At 42.2% G+C, this 18,765-nt stretch overlaps 1 protein-coding gene across 3 annotated transcripts in view; it reads left to right on the top strand.

The window, feature by feature from the left end:
• Window positions 1-18,765, top strand: part of RFWD3 (ring finger and WD repeat domain 3) — a 45,597-nt gene that overhangs the window by 13,815 nt on the left and 13,017 nt on the right. For all 3 annotated transcript variants that reach the window (XM_032157895.2, XM_032157896.2, XM_032157897.2), the window contains 6 exons: window positions 180-382; window positions 3,418-3,488; window positions 7,868-8,062; window positions 8,150-8,241; window positions 14,654-14,768; window positions 16,027-16,258. In XM_032157895.2, coding sequence (XP_032013786.1) covers window positions 180-382; window positions 3,418-3,488; window positions 7,868-8,062; window positions 8,150-8,241; window positions 14,654-14,768; window positions 16,027-16,258 — 908 coding nt within the window. The remainder of the gene's footprint in view (window positions 1-179; window positions 383-3,417; window positions 3,489-7,867; window positions 8,063-8,149; window positions 8,242-14,653; window positions 14,769-16,026; window positions 16,259-18,765) is intronic.

Raw genomic sequence — 18,765 nt, 5'->3', positions numbered from 1 at the left:
AAATAATATCCAGGAGGCCAGTCTCCCCCTTATCTGCTATACCTGCTTCAGCTTTCAAAGGCAGCATTTAATGGCCTGGAGATGGGTTGAAGTGATAGGATTTACTTCAAATCACTATAGATTGTTTTTGCGATGATAGTTCATTGTACTATAATTCTGTTGTCTTTCTGTGTACGTAGGTTGAGAGCACCATTGGATGCTTACTTTCAGGTGAGCAGGACCCAGCCTGACTTGCCAGCTACCACTTATGATTCAGAGACTAGGAATCCTGTATCGGAAGACTTGCAGGTGTCTAGTAATTCTGATTCTGACAGTGACAGCTCTGCAGAGTATGGAGGGGTTGTTGACCAGGCAGAGGAATCTGGAGCTGTCGTTTTAGAAGGTCAGTATTTTACCCAGGTTTGGACTCACAAGGCTAACGTCCATGAAGCTTAAACTTCAGAAGGCTAGAAACTAGATTTGTGCTTTGACACTTTCCCTTTTCTCCCCTAAATGTTGTGGATTCCTGTTTTATAGTATAGAGCCTTCACTGGCAATAATTATATAGAGAGGATTTGATCTGACTTACAGCTTAATGTAATTTGTGACCCAGTGAGTCAGTCACTTTGTAATGGCATTTTATATTCTCTTTCACTTTTTTAGACATCTGAGAAAGTAGATTCTTTTTTTCTTTTTCTTTTCTTTTTTTTTTTTTTTGAGGCAAGCTCTGGCTCTGTCCCCCAGTGTCAACGGGAGTGCAACGACAACAATCTCAGCTTACTGCAACCTCCGCTTCTTGGGCTGAAGCCATCTTCCCACCTCAGCCTCCCCAGTAACTGGGACTATAGGCACACACCGCCACACCTGGCTAATTTTTTAAATTTTTTGTAGAGACAGAGTTTTTCCATGTTGCCCCGGCTGGTCATAAACTCCTGAGCTCAAGAGATCCACCTACCTCAGCCTCCCAAAGTGCTGGGATTACAGACATGAGCCACTGCACCCAGCCTAGCTTCTTTATTTAAAAGAAAAGTCTTGTAAATTCAGCACCCTGTCTAGGCTGACACTTTTGAGTCCTAGTATAACGTTATGTGTTATGCAAGTGGAACTTTATTTAATAGGCGTAGGCAGAGACCTCTAAAGTAGATGTCCTGCTTACGTTAAAAACTTTCTGATCCCCAGAGGGCGCTCTTTCAGTATATTTTACCACTGAAAGAATATTCTTGGATTATGAATTGAAATATAATAAATCAATGAAAATCGTTAAGTTCATATTGATATAATTTTCCAAAACCTCATTTATCACTATCGTACGTTGTTAGAACCCCAACTAATTACTCCAAAAACTAGTAAAGGGTCAGGAATATATTAATATTTTGCCTTCCTGTATAAACTGTATTTCGGACAATCAGATAGTTGATGAAGTGGGTTTTTTTGTTGTTTTTTATTCATTTGTTTTTTTGAGACGGGGTTACACTCTATCCCCCAGGTTGGAGTGCAGTGGCATGATCACAGCTCACTGCAGCCTTGACCTCCCAGGCTCAAGCGATCCTCCCACCTCAGCCACCTGAGTAGCTAGGACTACATGTGCGTGCCTCCACACCTGGCTTATTTTTTGTAGCTATGGGATCTCCCTATGTTGTCCAGGCTTGAAGGTTTTTTGTTTTGTTTTGTTTTTTTTTTTGAGACGGAGTCTTGCTCTGTCGCCCAGGCTGGAGTGCAGTGGTGCAATCTCGGCTCACTGCAAGCTCCGCCTCCCAGGTTCACGCCATTCTCCTGCCTCAGCCTCTCCAAGTAGCTGGGACTACAGGCGCCCGCCACCACGCCCAGCTAATTTTTTTGTATTTTTAGTAGAGACGGGGTTTCACCGTGGTCTCAATCTCCTGACCTCGTGATCCGCCCGCCTCGGCCTCCCAAAGTGCTGGGATTACAAGCGTGAGCCACCGCGCCCGGCCTGAAGGTTTTTTAATAGAAAAATTTTAGCTAATTGCTGCAGGAATGATAGAAAAGTCATCATTTTGTGACCCCCAATTAAATTATATATCTAGGCAAAGATCATCAGTGGATCCTAAAACCATTAGGTTGTAGGGTTGATGGGATTCCTTTTAATACAGGGACCAGGGTGATAACACCTGAACCCATTGGTCAATCTTAGCATCTCAAAAAAATAGGATAACAAGACCATATGTGCCTCTTAATGTGCTGCAATCAGAAATACTCATGCCACTTAGGAAGTACTGTATACACACACACACCAGCCCCCCACCCCCATTGCCAAAAAAAAAAAAAAAAGCCCTGAATCTACTCAAGACTGTTTTCTAACAACCAGTTTGCATAGTTTGTAGAAAAAGGGGTGGAGGAACAAGATAAATAATACCTCAGAGATGTAATCATTTAAATTAAAAATGTAGAACAGTCTACAAATGGAACATCTTTCTAGACCTAAATATATATGGAAATTCAACATATTGTGAAGGGAATATCTCAAATCAGTGGCGTCAATTTTTAATGTTTTATGTAACAGTAAACCAACATAGTTTATGATTCCACTTACATAAGACGTCCAGAAAAGGCAAGTCTACAGAGACAATAATAGTGGTTGCCCGGGGCTGCAGATGCAAATATGGATTGACTCTAAATGGGCATAAAGGATCTTTGTGGGCTGATAGAAATATTTTAAATTGGGTTATGGTGATGGTTGTGCAATGCTCAATTTATTGTATATAAAAGTTAATTTCATGAAGAAGCAGTCAGCCAAATCCAGGATGTGTAGGACATTTTATTAGACAAATTACCTGACAAATCAATGACAGAGGGGAAAAAAATGGGTGAGGGGGGAATTGTAATAAAATGAGAAGGACTTAAGAGACATCACAAGCTCATTATGGAGACCTTTTTTGGATTCTGATTGCAATAAATCTGCAAAGAGCAGCTTTAAAACTATTGGGAAATTTTGAATATGAACTGGATGCCTGGGTATTTAGTGTTATTGGAGGATTATTGTTAATATTGTTAGGTATAATAATTACACAATGTTTATATAAAAAAAAGAATTCTTATCAGTGTTGCAGAAGTTTTTGCAAGTATAATGACATTTTAAGGTTTGTTAAGTATTCCAACCAAAAGAAAATAATGGAATGGGGGCTTAGATGGAACAAGATTGGCAAAATATTGATTATTTTTTAAATTGAGTGATGGGTATTTGTGGCTTAACTATACTGTTCTGTCTACTTTTATGTATGTTTGAGAATATTCAAACTAAATTTTTAAAAATAAATTCACTGATGGTACCTGGGGAAATTGTCATCCTTTTTGCAGGAACACTGTCAGTTAGAAATGGGAAGCTGTATTGAGTCAGGCTCTCTCCTGCTAGCTTCTCATACCTGACATATCTTATTTTGTATTTTACCTCTCCTATCATTTCTGGAAATGACTTGGCAGAGCAACTAGCAGGTGTCTCAGCAGAGCAAGAAGTTACATGTATCGATGGAGGCAAGACCCTCCCCAAACAGGTAATATGAACGTCATTTTTTTTTATTTATTTATTTTTGTTTTAGAGACTAGGTCTCACTCTCACCCAGGCTAGAGTGCAGTGGTGCAGTCATAACTCACTGCAGTTTCAAACTCCTGGGCTCAAAGGATGCTCCCACTTCAGCCTCCTGAATAGCCGGAACTACAGGTAATGCCACCATGCTTGGCTAAATTTTTTATTTTTTGTAGACAGAGTCTCACTATATTACCCAGCTGGTTTCGAACTCCTGGGCTCAAGGGATTGTCCTGCCCCGGCCTCCCAAACCATCGAGATTGTAGTCATGAGCCACCATGCCCGACCTGAATATCCTTTTTTTTTTTTTTTTTTTGAGACGGCATCTCGCTCTGTTGCCCAGGGTGGGGTGCAGTGGCGCGATCTCGGCTCACCACAACAACCTCTGCATCCCGCGTTCAAGCAATTCTCCTACCTCAGCCTCCCGAGCAACTGGGACTATAGGCACACACCATCACGCCCAGCTAATTTTTGTCTTTTAAGTAGAGATGGGGTTTCACCATACTGGCCAGGCTGGTCTCGAACTCCTGACCTCGTGATCCACCCACCTCGGCCTCCCAAAGTGCTGGGATTACAGGTGTGAGCCACCGTTCCTGGCCTCTGAATATCCTTTTAAATAAAAGGTTTGGGTTTTTGGCTGGGCATGGTGGCTTACAGCTGTAATCCCAGCACTTTGGGAGGCCAAGGCGGGTGGATCACCTGAAGTCGGGAGTTTGAGACCAGCCTGGCCAACATGGTGAAACCTCGTCTCTAACCAAAAAGTGGTGGGGCTGCAAGTTAAAATGGGAAGCTTGCAGGCTTTGTAGGCAAGAGGTCCAGGTGTGGATCCTATCCCAGTTGCTCATTATTTGTGTGATTGCTGTCTCTTAGATTTAAAAATGGGGAGGGAGGAGTATTGAGGATAACCTGTCCTGTCTAGCCAACAAGGTTAAGTATCAGTTGAAAAAACAGACATAAATGTGCTTTATAAATTATTAAGCACATTCACCAGGTGTGGTGGCATGCACCTGTAGTCCTAGCTACTTAGGGAGTCCGAGGCAGGACTACTTGAGCCTGGGAGGTCAAGGCTTCAGTGAGCGATGATTGCACCACTGCACTCCATGGCAACAGAGTGAGACCCTGTCTCAATAAAAAAATAAAAATTAAAAAAATATATCAGGCAGAATATGGTTAGTAGGTGATAATTTTTGTTTTTAAAAATAATGGGCTGGGTGCAGTGGCCCATGCCTATAATCCCAACACTGTGGGAGGCCGAGGCGGGCAGATCACCTGAGGTCAGGAGTTTGAGACCAGCCTGGCCAACGTGGCGAAACCCCGTCTCTACTAAAAATGCAAAGATTAGCTGGGTGTGTTGCCTATAATCCCAGCTACTCAGGAGGCTGAGATAGGAGAATCGCTTGAACCTGGGAGGCAGAGGTTGCAGTGAGCCCAGACAGCGCCACTGCACTCCAGCCTGGGAGACTGAGCAAGACTTCATCTCAATAATAATAATAATAATAATGTTGGCCAGGCACAGTGGCTCATACCTGTAATCCCAGCACTGTGGGAAGCCAAGGTGGGTGAGTCACCTGAGGACAGGAGTTTGAGACCAGCCTGGCCAACATGGTGAAACCCCATCTCTACTAAAAATACAAAAAGCCAGATATGGTGGCATGTGCCTATAGTCCCAGCTACTTGGGAAGCTGAGGCAGGAGAATCGCTTGAATCCAAGAGGTGGAGGTTGTGGTGAGCTGAGATTGTGCCACTGCTCTCCAGCCTGGGTAACAGAGCGAGACTCCATCTCAAAATAAAATAAAATAACACCTATACATCATTGTCCTCAATATGAGTTATTTACATCTGCTGTGAATTCTGCCAATCTCAAAACATCATTTATCATTTTTTGCATATTTCTATATGCTCTTTGTGTTCTTATTTGAGTCTGGTTCATTTTTCCCAGCTTAGAACATCTTGGAGAGCTTTCTGTTATCAGTACATAAGTACATAAAACTGAATTTTTTTTTTTTTTTTTTTTGAGACGAGTGTCGCTCTGTCGCCCAGGCTGGAGTGCAGTGGCACGATCTCGGCTCACTTCAGGCTCCGCCTCCCAGGTTCATGCAATTCTCCTGCCTCAGCCTCCCGGTAGCTGGGACTACAGGCACCTGCTACCACATCCGGCTAATTTTTTGTTTTTTTTTTTTTTTTTTTTTTGTAGAGACAGGGTTTCACCGTGTTAGCCAGGATGGTCTCGATCTCCTGACCTGGTGATCCGCCCACCTCGGCCTCTCAAAGTGCTGGGATTACAGGTGTGAGCCACCGCGCCTGGCCTAATCTTGTTCTTATTAATAGCTACATGGCATTCCATCATACAAATATATTTTGAGTTAATTCTTTTCTTTCCGCCTGCTGAGTTCAAGCGATTCCCCTGCCTCAGCCTCCCGAGTAGCTGGGACTCCAGGCACACGCTGTCACACCCGGCTAATTTTTTGTATTTTAGTAGAGATGAGGTTTCACCATGTCGGCCAGGATGGTCTCGATCTCCTGACCTCATGATCCGCCTGCCTTGGCCTCCCAAAGTGCTGGGATTACAGGCGTGAGTCACCACGCCCAGCGAATTAATTCTTTTCTTATCATGTAAAGCATGGTTGGTGTATGGTGGCACACGCCTGTGTTGTCTCAACTACTTGGGAGGGTAATAATACTTTTTTTCTTGATATAAATCATGCTACACTGAACTTTTTTGAGATAGGGTCTCATTCTGTCCCTCATGCTGGAGTGCAGTGGCACAATCATAGCTCACTGCAGCCTCAATATCCCGGGCTCAGGTGATGCTTCTACCTCAGCCTCCTGACTACTTGGGACTACAGGCATGTGCCACCACACATGGCTGATTTTTTAAATTTTTAACAGAGACAAGGTCTTGCTATGTTGTCCAGTCTCAACTCCTGAGCTCAAGCAATCCTCCTGCCTTGGCCTCCCAACAAGCTGGGACTATAGGTGTGATTACCACACTTGGCCTGCTTGGAACAATCTTATATAATTATCTTCGAAAATATTTGTGACTGGCTGGGCATGGTGGCTCACGTCTGTAATCCCTGCACTTTGGGAGGCCAAGGAGGGTGGATCGCGAGGTCAGGAGATGGAGACCATCCTAGCTAACATGGTGAAACCCCGTCTCTACTAAAAATACAAAAAATCGGGCTTGGTGGCGGGCACCTGTAGTCCCAGCTACTCGGGAAGCTGAGGCAGGAGAATGGTTGTGAACCCGGGAGGCGGAGCTTGCAGTGAGCCAAGATTGTGCCACTACACTCCAGCCTGGGCGAAAGAGCGAGACTCTGTCTCAAAAAAAAAAAAAAAAAAAAAATTTTTTTTGACTATGATCATGGGCTGCATAATAGTTCAGTCTACGACAGACCACATGTATGATGGTTGTCCCATAGATGATAATACCAGGCCGGGCACAGTGGCTCACACTTATAATCCCAGCACTTTGGGAGACCAAGGCGGGCGGATCACTTGAGGTCAAGAGTTCGAGACCAGCCCGGCCAACGTGGTGAAACCCACCACTGTGCTACAGTTGCCTATAGTATTTGGTACAGTAACATGCTATACAGGTTTGTTGTCTTAGTATGTAATAGTTTACACAGTCTAGGTTTATTTAAGTACCTCTGGGATCATTCAATGACGAAATCGCCTAAAGACGCATTTCTCAGAATGTATTCCCATTGTCAAGCAATGCGTGACTATATATCCATGAGATATCTCTAGCAGAGAGATTCCTATGCCAAAGGAAAGATATATGTGTTTTAATTTTCATGGTTAATGCCAAATGGTGCTCCAGAAATGTGTGCCACTTTACATTTAAGGCAACAGTATATAAGCATGTCCGTATCTCATTTACCCTCAACAGTGCTTGGTGTCATCAGCTATCAATTTATACCAGTATAATAGATGAAAAATGGTCTCTTTAATTTGCATTTCTTTAATTATAAGCAAACACTTATTGACCATTGTGTTTTCTTGTAAGCATTTGTATCCTTTGTTTCCTTTTTTTCCCCTCTGGTACACATGAGTTAAATATTTTATAGCTGCTATTCTTTATATGGATAGCTGCTTTTCTTTGAGTGAAGGAAAAAGTATCCAAGAATTTTATAAGATGAAAGAGTAGTATAGTTTTCATAGCTTATATTTTGCCACATTGCTTCTAGAAAGAATGACAAGTGATTCATAGGTGTTACAAGTTTTCCAGAGCCCTTTTAATTGTTTGTATCTTTTTTTTTGCACTTCTGTTAATTTCTTAGTTGCACATCTTCTTCAAGATTGATTTTACATTTTCTCTAATTTGAATATATTCTGGTTTTCATCTAGCCATCTCCCCAGAAGTCTGAGCCTCTGCTACCTTCTGCTTCTATGGATGAGGAGGAAGGGGACACTTGTACAATATGTCTGGAACAGTGGACCAATGCTGGGGACCACCGGCTCTCAGCATTACGCTGTGGGCACCTCTTTGGGTATAGGTGCATTTCCACATGGCTTAAAGGACAAGTACGAAAATGTCCACAGGTAAGAACCATAGGTAAGGACACATTAACATGTTAAGTCAGGCAGATTCCTAGAACCACTCTAATTATGTCCTGTTGGGTTCTTTAGTGCAACAAGAAAGCCAGGCACAGTGACATTGTCGTCCTTTATGCCCGAACCCTGCGAGCTTTGGACACTAGTGAACAGGAGCGCATGAAAAGGTAGGTGGTAAGAGTATGCCTGGCTGGAATGTTCCCTTTTGGGTCATTGTAGGCACATCTGAGAAAGAAGGTATGAGTCACTGGTAGTGAGGTTTTACTTGACCTGTGACTTGGGATCTCTGGGGATCATTGGCAGTCTGTCTTACACTGTTATTTATAATTCATGTCTGATCATCTCAAGGAAGTCTGCATCGTTTGCCTTATGTAGAGCATTAAACACAAGGATCTGGCACATTACTTAACTATTGCCAGTTTTGCTTCTCATATCCCTGAGCCCCCCCACAGCAGTTCTCCATACAGAAAACTCCTAAGTGAAGCTTTGCACATGCAGTGCAATGTAAAAAATTACCAGGATTTCAGAAGCACATAAACAGTTGCTAGTAACACCACTCAGTATATGCTTCAAAAATATTAAAGAATATACACACCATTGAGAGAGGTGCAGGGACATGGGTTCACACTTTACTGGTTTGGATGTACACAGGAAAAGTCATTTTGAGACATCCTTGGAAATGTGTCTCTAAAGCCTTTGATCTAGTAATAATTGTTCAGGAATTCTAAAGAAACATTGAAGGGTGTGTACGAAGATTTACTTAATGAAACTTCATTTAGCATTGTTAAAAATCTAAGGCAAGGGGATTGCTTAGTTGAGTGAACAGTGGTGTATGCATGAACAGAATACTATACAGTGTTGAAATGTGCATATGTTGTCCTGTGGAAGCATGTTATTAGTATGATTGCATTTTTGTGAACTAGAAAAAAAGTAAGGCTGCTGCAGTGGCTCACTCTTGTAATCCCAGCACTTTGGGAGGCCAAGGCGAAAGGATTGCTTAAGGCCGGGAGTTCAAGACCAAGCTGGCCAACATAGTGAGATCCTGTCTCTATTTAAAATTTTTTTTAAAAGAAAGAAAAAAAACACTATAGGTAGTCACTGTACAGATTATTTTAGTTTTCTTCCTTGTTTTTACTCATTTGGTCCAACCAATACTCACTTGTAGCATTTTTAAATAATAGAAGATGTGTACAGAGAGGAATTTTGTTGAAAAGGCAAAATCTATAGGTGTGGCTATAGTGGGTGATTATATTTAAAAACAATTCACTGATTACAATAAGCAGTTAGTACACTCTCCAGCCTCATTAGAAAAAGTGAAGAATTTCAAAATGCCGATACAGACTAATAAAACGAACAGCCTTGTACCCAATTTTATCAAATCTTAATATTTTGCCATATTGCTTTGAGCCTTTTTGAAAATAAATAGGCTGGGTGTAGTGGCTCATGCCTGTAATCCCAGCACTTTGGAAGGCCGAGGCGGGAGGATTGCTTGAGACCAGGAGTTTGAGACCAGCATGGGCAGCATCGTGAGACCTTGTTTCTAGTAAAAATGAAAAATATTATCCATATGTAGTGGTACACACCTGTAGTCTCAGCTACTCAGGAGAGGATTTCTTGAGCCCAGGAGGTTGTAGCTGCAGTGAGCTATGGTCATGCCACTGCACTCTAGCCTGGGTGACAGAGTAAGACCCTGTCTCAAATAAATAAAGATAATCCTGTTGACCAGGTCAAGAAGGAAAAAAAGGAAAGAAAATTTTAAAGAAGAAGAAGTGAATTACAGATACAGTAGAAGGGCCAGGCACGGTGACTCACACCCGAAATCCTAGCACTCTGGGAGGCTGAGGCAGGCAGATTGCCTGAGCTCAGGAGTTTGAGACCAGCCTGAGCAACATGGCAAAACCCCATCTTTACTAAAAATACAAAAAATTATCCGGATGTCGTGGTGCGTGCCTGTAATCCCAGCAACTCGGGAGGCTGAGGCATGAGAATCGCTTGAACCTGGGAGGCGGAGGTTACTGTGAGCCGAGATTGCACCACTGCACTCCAGCCTGGGCGACAGAGCAAGACTCTGTCTCAAAAAAAAAAAGGTACACTAGAAGGCTTCCTGTGAACTAAGTTCTCCTTAATTCTGTAGAGAACTACTTTCATGAATTAGGTGTTCATCATTCCCAAGAGTTATTATGTATCTGATTAGCTATATATGTATTTGTAAATTATACATAGTATGATATAGAAAGTTTTGTTTTGGTGTTTTTTTTTTTTTTTTTTTTTTTTGAGACAGAGTTTTGCTCTTGTTGCCCAGGCTGGAGTGCAATGGTGCGATCTTGGCTCACTATAACTTCCCGCCTCCCAGGTTCAAGCAATTCTCCTGCCTCAGTCTCCCAAGTAGCTGGGATTACAGGCGCCCATCACCATGCCCAGCTAATTTTTTTTGTATTTTTAGTAGAAACGGGGTTTCACCATGTTGGGCAGGCTGGTCTGGAACTCCTGACCTCGTGATCAGCCTGCCTCGGACTCCCAAAGTGCTGAGATTATAGGTGTGAGGCACTGCACCCGGCCAGAACGTTTTTATACTGTATGCAAATGTTATGTTAGATTATAATTTTTTCTTCTGTAGCTTGCTTTTTTGCTTAATTTTATGCTTCGGGAGTATATCCTAGTTGATACATGGTACTCTAGTTTTTTTCATTTCAATTTCTTGATAATATTCTAGTTCTGTAGTCAAAATTAATCTGTTTAGGCCAGGCGTGGTGGCTCACACCTGTAATCCCGGGACTTTGAGGGGCTGAGGTGGGCAGATCATCTGAGGTCAGGAGTTGGAGACCAGCCTGGCCAACATGGTGAATCCCCATTTCTACTAAAAATACAAAAATTAGCCGGGCATGGTGGCACGCACCTGTAGTCCCAGCTACTCGGGAGACTGAGGCAGGAGGATAGCTTGAACCCAGGAGGCGGAGGTTGCGGTGAGCCGAGATCGCACCATTGCACTCCCGCTTGGGCAACAATAGCGAAACTGTCTCAAAAAAAAAAAAATTATCTGTTTATATTTTACATTGGTAGACATTTAGGTTGTCTCCACTTGTTAATATTAGCCATGCTGCAGAAAAACAGGTCTAGCAATGGAATTGCTTTATTATAGGGCACATTTAATTTCAGCTTTACCTAAATATTGTCAAATTACACTTCTAACTTATACTTTTCTTGTTTAAAAAAAAGGAGAGATTTCTCATTTTTTCATACCTTTGCGAATTTTATTTATTTATCTTGAGACAAAGTCTTGCTCTGTCACCCAGGCTGGAGTGCAGTGGTGCGATCTCAGCTCACTACAACCTCCGCCTCCCAGGTTTAAGTGATTCTCCTGCCTCAGCCTTACGAGTAGCTGGGACTACAGGCACCCGCCACCACGCTAATTTTTTGTATTTTTAGTAGAGACGGGGTTTCACCATCTTGGCCAGGCTGATCTTGAACTCCTGACCTCGTGATCCACTCACCCAGAGTGCTGGGATTACAGGCTTGAGCCACTGCGCCCAGCCAAAAAAAATTTTTTTTAAAGACAGAGTCTTGTTCTATCACAAAGGCCAGAGTGCAGTGGCGCCATCAGACTCCTAGGCTCAAGCAGTCCTCCAACCTTAGCATCCTGAGTAGCTGGGAGTACAGGCTCATGCCACCACACCTGACTTACAATTTACTAAATAGTATATTTTTCTGTACAAATTTTCATTGCGACTTCTATCCTTAATTAAGTTTCCAGGTGGGTGCATTGGCTCATGCCTGTAATCCCAGCACTTTGGGAGGCTGAGTTGGGTGGATCACGAGGTCAGAAGTTCGAGACCAGCCTGACCAACATGATCAAACCCTGTCTCTACTAAGAATACAAAAATTAGCTGGGCGTGGTGGCACACACCTGTAATCCCAGCTACTCAGGAGGCTGAGTCAGAAGAATCGCTTGAACTCAGGAGGAGGCAGAGGTTGCAGTGAACCAAGATTGCACCACTGCACTCCAGCCTGGGCAACAGAGCAAGACTCTGTCTCAAAAAAAAAAAAAAATTAAGTTTCCATAGTAGTCCCCCCTTAGCCACAAGGAATACATTCCAAGAGCCCCCAGTGAATGCCTGAAACCATAGTATGTTTTTTCTTATACATACAAACCTAAAGGTTAATTTATAAATTAGGAACAGTAAGAGATTAACAATAATAAATAATAAAATAGAGCAATTATACCAGTATACTATAATAAGTTATGTGAATGTGGTCTCCATCTCTCTCAACATATCTCAATATTTGTGGGTTGTGGTTGATCACAGATATCAGAAACCATGGAAAATGAAACTAGATAAGGAGACACTACGGTACTCTTTTGTTCCACGGTCTTTTTGTTAATTCTTTCTCCCATATTCCAAGCTATAATTTATCGTAGCTTTAATATATGTCCCCCCACTTTGTTCTGCAAAAGTGTTTTTTGCTATTTTTGGCATTGTTCTTCATACTAATTTTTTTTAATTAATTTGTTAAATTCCATGAAAAAAACCTTTGGGATCTTGATTGAAATTGCATTAAAAATTATTATAGGGTAACTTGAGAAGTACCATCTTTGTGATAGTGAGTCTTTTCAGTCATGAACATTATGTAATATCCTTCCATTTATTCACTGTTTTCTTGTGTCTTTCACAAGTGTATTTTGCTTCATAAAGATCCTGCCTAGCCTTTTACTTTACAGTCACGTGCTGCATAATGACCTTTGGGTCAATGACAGATTGCATATACGATGGTGGCCCCATAAGATTATAATGGAGCTGAAAATTCTGTTGCTTAAGTGATGTTGTAATCATTGAAATGGCTTAGCGCACCAGGCGTGGTAGCTCACACCTGTAATCCCAGCACTTTGGGAGGCCGAGGCAGGTGGATCACTTGAGGCCAGGAGTTTGAGACCAGCCTGGGCAACATGGTGAAACCCTGTCTCTACTAAAAATACAAAAATTAGCTGGGCGTGTTGGCAGGCGCCAGTCATCTCAGCTACTTGGGAGGCTGAGGCAAGAGAATCTCTTGAACCCAGGGGGCGGAGGTAGCAGTGAGCCTGGATCACACCACTGCTCTCCAACCTGGGCAATGGAGTGAGACTCGGGCTTAAAAAAAAAAAAAAAAAGTCTTAGCTCAATGCATTACCTTTTCTATGTTTAGATACATAAATACCATTATATTACAATTGCCTATAGTATTCAGTATGGTAACATACTACACACGTTTATAGCCTGGGAGCAACAGTATATAGCTTAGGTGTGTAGTAGGCTATACTGTATAGGTTTCTGTAAGTACATTCTGTAATGTTTACATGACAAAATCGCCTAACAACATGTTTTTCAGAACATGCCCACATCATTAAGCTGCACATGACTATTTCTAGATTGCTGTTAAAATTGTTGTGAATGAATTTTTTAAATTGCGTTTACTAATCAGTTATCTGATGAGGACTGCTGTTGATCTAATTTTTTTGGTTTTGAGTCCAGCAGCTTTGCTAAACTGTAATCGTTTTGTGGGTTCTCTTAAATTTGCCATAAAAATTAATAAGGGCAGCTTTATCTCTTCTAATTTTCATACCTTTTTCTTGCATATCTTACTGGAGTGGAATTCTGTCTTTGCATTTCATATTTTGAGCCTGTTTTTAGGTACATACAGATGTATGATTGTTATTCTTGGTGAATGTGTCCTTTTATGATACATTGTTCCTTGTTATGCCTATTTATGCTTTTTCCTTAATTCTTTTTTTTTTTTTTTTCCGAGACGGAGTCTCGCTGTGTGGCCCAGGCTGGAGTCCAGTCGCCCAGGCTGGAGTGCAGTGGCGCGATCTCGGCTCACTGCAAGCTCCGCCTCCTGGGTTCACGCCATTCTCCTGTCTCAGCCTCCGGAGTAGCTGGGACTACAGGCGCCCGCCACCGCATCCGGCTAATTTTTTTGTATTTTTAGTAGAGACAGGGTTTCACCGTGGTCTCGATCTCCTGACCTCGTGATCCACTCGCCTCGGCCTCCCAAAGTGCTAGGATTACAGGTGTGAGCCACTGCGCCCAGCACTTTTTCCTTAATTCTAATTGGTCTTTCCTTTGTTAGTATTTGCTTGATGTCTACTTTTGCTCTTTTTAACTTCAGATTCTTTTTTTGGTTATATTATTTGAGTATCTCATGAACAACCAACAGCTTATTGTTTTTTTTTTTAATCCAGTAACCTTGGCCTTTTAACATGTCAGTTTAATCTTTTATAATTTGCCATAGCTGAACACTAGATTAGCTCTGTTCTCTCGTTTTGCCTGTGGCATTTTTAGTCCCCATTTTCTAGTAATAGTCAAATTCCTGACCATCACTCCCTGCTTACCCCAAAACCTGTTTCTGGAGAGATTTTTCTCTTTTTATATTTTATTCACTATCATGACATATTTACAGCTTTTTCTGTTTTTATATATTATTCACTATCATAACATATTTACAGCAAAGAAGGTGCATCATAGCATGAACTTAACTCTGCCACCTTGATGGGAAGTCTTCTGTAGCCTTCCTAATCCCCACTTGTTGCTGGCTTTCCCCCTCTAGTTCCCTACTGAAGGAACAGATGCTAAGGAAACAGGCCGAGTTAGAATCAGCACAGTGCCGACTCCAGCTGCAGGTCCTCACTGATGAGTGCACTAGGCTTCAAAGGCGTGTTCAGGTACGTTTGTCCTTTCTAATCCAAAGAACTTTTGGAACAGGAATGGAAGAGGAAGCTAATGTTACTTATGCTCATCTCAGAAGTAAATTGGATTTGCCAAGTTGTTTAGGAGATAAACATGACCAACTCCTTATTTTATTTTTGAGTAGGGCATCTGTTCAAAACTTACTACACACTTTATGATGAAGTCTACTGTAGTCTGAATTTTATTTTTTATTTTTTTATTTTTTTTGAGATAGAGTCTCACTCTGTCACCTAGGCTGGAGTGCAGTGATGTGATCTCGGCTCACTGCAACCTCTGCCTCCTGGGTTCAAGTGGTTCTCCTGCCTCAGCCTCAGCATCTCGAGGAGCTGGGATTACAAGAGCCCACCACCATGCCCAGCTAATTTTTGTACTTTACTAAAAGTTGGCCGGGCTAGTCTTGAACTCCTGACTTCAGGTGATCCGCCCGCCTTGGCTTCCCAAAGTGCTGGGATTACAGGCGTGAGCACCGCACCTGGCCTTACAATCTGAATTTTAGAAAAAATTAAATAGCCAACCAAGAATTCCAAGCTTGTTTAAGTAATTTTACCTTCCTAAATCTACCAGTAAAATGAGGGCTTTACCAGGAGTTTGAAGGTTACAATGAGCTGTGATAGCACTACTGCACTCCAGCCTGGATGCCATGGGGTGACAGAGTGAGACCCTGTCTCCTTTTTTTTTTTTTTTTAAAAGGACTTTAAACAAAACCACCATTAAGGACTTTCAACCCTCATATTATGATTCTGTGCTCTCCTTATTTCACTTGCTTGTTGAAATACTGTAAAAACTCAGCAGTTCGGGCCGGGCGCGGTGGCTCACGCCTGTAATCCTAGCACTTTGGGAGGCCGAGGCGGGTGGGTCACCTGAGGTCAGGAGTTCAAGACCAGCTGGGCCAACATGGTGAAACCTCATCTCTACTAACAATATTAAAAAATTAGCCGGGCATGGTAGTGGGCGCATGTAATCCCAGCTACTCAGGAGGCTGAGGCAGAAGTGCTTGAACCCAGGAGATGGAGGTTGCAGTGAGCCAACATGGTCCCACTGTACTCCAGCCTGGGTGACAGAGTGAGACTCCCATCTCAAAAAAAAAAAAAAAAAACTCTGCAGTTCTCTAGGATTCATGTTAACATTTTCATCTAATGGACAAGAAATCTTCCTGTATAAGATCAAGGAATTGTGTTTGAGGGGAATATCAAATTAAAAAGCTTTGTATTTATAAAATCTTTTTCATTTTAGGACTTGCAAAAACTTACGTCACATCAAAATCAGAATTTACAGCAACCCAGGGGCTCCCAAGCATGGGTTCTGAGCTGCTCACCCTCCAGCCAGGGTCAGCACAAGCACAAGTACCACTTCCAAAAGACCTTCACAGTATCTCAGGCAGGAAACTGCCGGATCATGGCATACTGTGATGCTCTGAGCTGCCTGGTGATATCACAGCCTTCTCCTCAGGCCTCTTTTCTTCCAGGTAAAGAGTCTAGAACCTTAGCTTTCATGTTCTTTATTAGACTCCATATATTTATTTCCTTGCCCTTTTGGAAAATTCAAGATGCAAGGCTTAGCAAATCACCTTTCCCTATCAGTTCCTCGTTAATGCAAGTACCCCAGGATGCTGCAAAGATGTCTTTACTGTAGTGACTTCATTCTGTGAATTTATTAACCCAGAGGGTAGAAATACTGATGACCATGATAAAGCAGACGGTGAGGTCCTTGGAAGTGTAGGTTACTGATACAGTCCAAGAAGGACTTATATGTCCTATTCAACTTACAGATTCATTTTAGACTGGAAATGTTTGACGAAACACTACCTTAAGGGTTAATTCAAGGTGAAACAAAATTTAATACTTTCAGTAGTGTTCAAGTTAACAATTTCCAAATAAGAGAATTTAGGGAGTAAATTGATTATTTTATTAATACTAGGTTAATTTTCTCTCAACATATTTTGTGCTTTTTAACCTTAATTTTAGGTTTTCTAAATGTTGAAAACCAAGTCTTTTCAAATGCTCAATTAAATCATTTCTAAATCTTGTAGATGTTTCTTTCTCCTGTCTTCAGCATAAGATTTCTGCCAACTGCAAGACCCCTTTGCTTTAGCATGGTTTTATAATGTTCCTTTATCCCATCAAAGTTTTTAATAAAAAGATTTATCATCAAATAAAACCAACAAATTGGAAAAATAGCCATTTCCTAATGTTCCCCAAATTGGGAATGTGTTCTGTTCTTTTTTTCTTAACATGTCCATTCCAATCCGCTTGATAGTGTGCTGGTGCTGATTTGTCCTTGTTCCCCTTAATGATTAACTCAGTGTGATTTTTTTTTTTTTTTTTTCCTTTTTGAGATGGAGTCTCACTTTGTTGCGCAGGCTGGAGTGCAGTGGCATGATCTCAGCTCACTGCAACCTCTGCCTCCTGGGTTCAAGAGATTGTCCTGCCTCAGCCTCTGGAGTAGTTAAGACTACATGTGCATGCCACCATGCCTAGTTAATTTTGTTTTTTGTTTTGTTTTGTTTTGTTTTGTTTTGTTTGTTTTTTGAGACGGAGTCTCGCTCTTTCACCCAGGCCGGACTGCAGTGGTGCTGTCTCTATCTAGGCTCACTGCAAGCTCTGCCTCCCAGGTTCACGCCATTCTCCTGCCTCAGCCTCCCAAGTAGCTGGGACTACAGGCGCCCGCCACCACACCCGGCTAATTTTTTGTATTTTTAGAAGAGATGGGGTTTCACCATGTTAGCCAGGATGGTCTCAATCTCCTGACCTCATGATCCGCCCGCCTCGACCTCCCAAAGTGCTGGGATTACAGGCGTGAGCCATTGCGCCTGTCTATGCCTAGTTAATTTTTATATTTGAAATGGGGTTTTAACATTTTGGTCAGACTGGTCTCCAACTCCTGACCTCAAGTGATTCACCCATCTCAGCCTCCCAAAGTACTGGGATTACAGGCATGAGCCACCATGCCTGGCCACCTTGTTGATTTAAAGCCTATACCTGCGCCCCCACCACCCTTTTTTTTTTCCCTCTCTGGCTGTCCTAATTCTGCTAGAAGAAAGTACAGTAAGCCACGTACTAGAGAAGCTGAAGCTATCTTGAATCTAGGATTTGACGTATTTTTAAAGAATTTAACTCAGTTGGGCACAGTGGCTCATGCCTGTAATCCAAGCACTTTGGGAGGCCAAGGCGGGAGGATCGTTTGGGCCCAGGAGTATGAGACCAGCCTGGGCAACATAGTGAGACTCCGTCGCTATGAAAAAATTTTTTTTTAACTAGCTTGGTGTGGTGGCACACCTCTCTGGTCCCAGCTACTTGGGAGGCTGAGTTGGGAGGATCAGTTGAGCCTAGGAGATCGAGGCTACTGTGAGCCATGATGGTGCCACTGCACCTTAGCATGGGTGACAGAGTGAGGCCCCGTCTCAAAATATATATATATATATATAAAGTACTTAGTAAAAAATAAATGTTATCATAGCCTAGTAAGAGAACAGAGTAACAAGAAGTTTTAAAAAGTTATTGGTTTTTGTTGGTTATTTTCCCCCCCTTCGGGAATGTGGGTACTTGAATGTCATCTCTTTCATTTCATTTCAGACAGATGTGACATCTCTTGACTGACAAATTATTTATTTTCATTCTCTATTGTTCACTATTCCTTCTGCATCTGGAGTGTCTGTGGTTCTGGTGAAATATTCTCTTGTCTTTCAACAGCTTTATTGAAGTATAATTGACAGAGAGTAAACTACATATTTAAAGTACACAATTTGATGACTTTTCACATATGTAATACACCCCTGAAACCATCACTACAATCAAGATAACTTTAATTTTTTTTTTTGACAGAAGATCTAGTTCTGTCTCCCAGGCTGGAATGCAGGGAGGGGTGTGATCTCCTAGGCTGGAATGCAGGGAGGGGTGTGATCTCAGCTCATTACAACCTCTGCCTCCTGGGCTCAAGTCGTCCTCCCACCTCAGCCTCTCGAGTAACTGGGAC

Source organism: Hylobates moloch, unplaced genomic scaffold (genome assembly GCF_009828535.3).
Source record: "Hylobates moloch isolate HMO894 unplaced genomic scaffold, HMol_V3 SCAFFOLD_6, whole genome shotgun sequence".
NCBI classification, from domain to species: Eukaryota; Metazoa; Chordata; class Mammalia; order Primates; family Hylobatidae; genus Hylobates; species Hylobates moloch.
The sequence above is the reverse complement of the archived record's forward strand: the minus strand, read 5'-3'. Positions and strand labels throughout refer to the sequence as shown.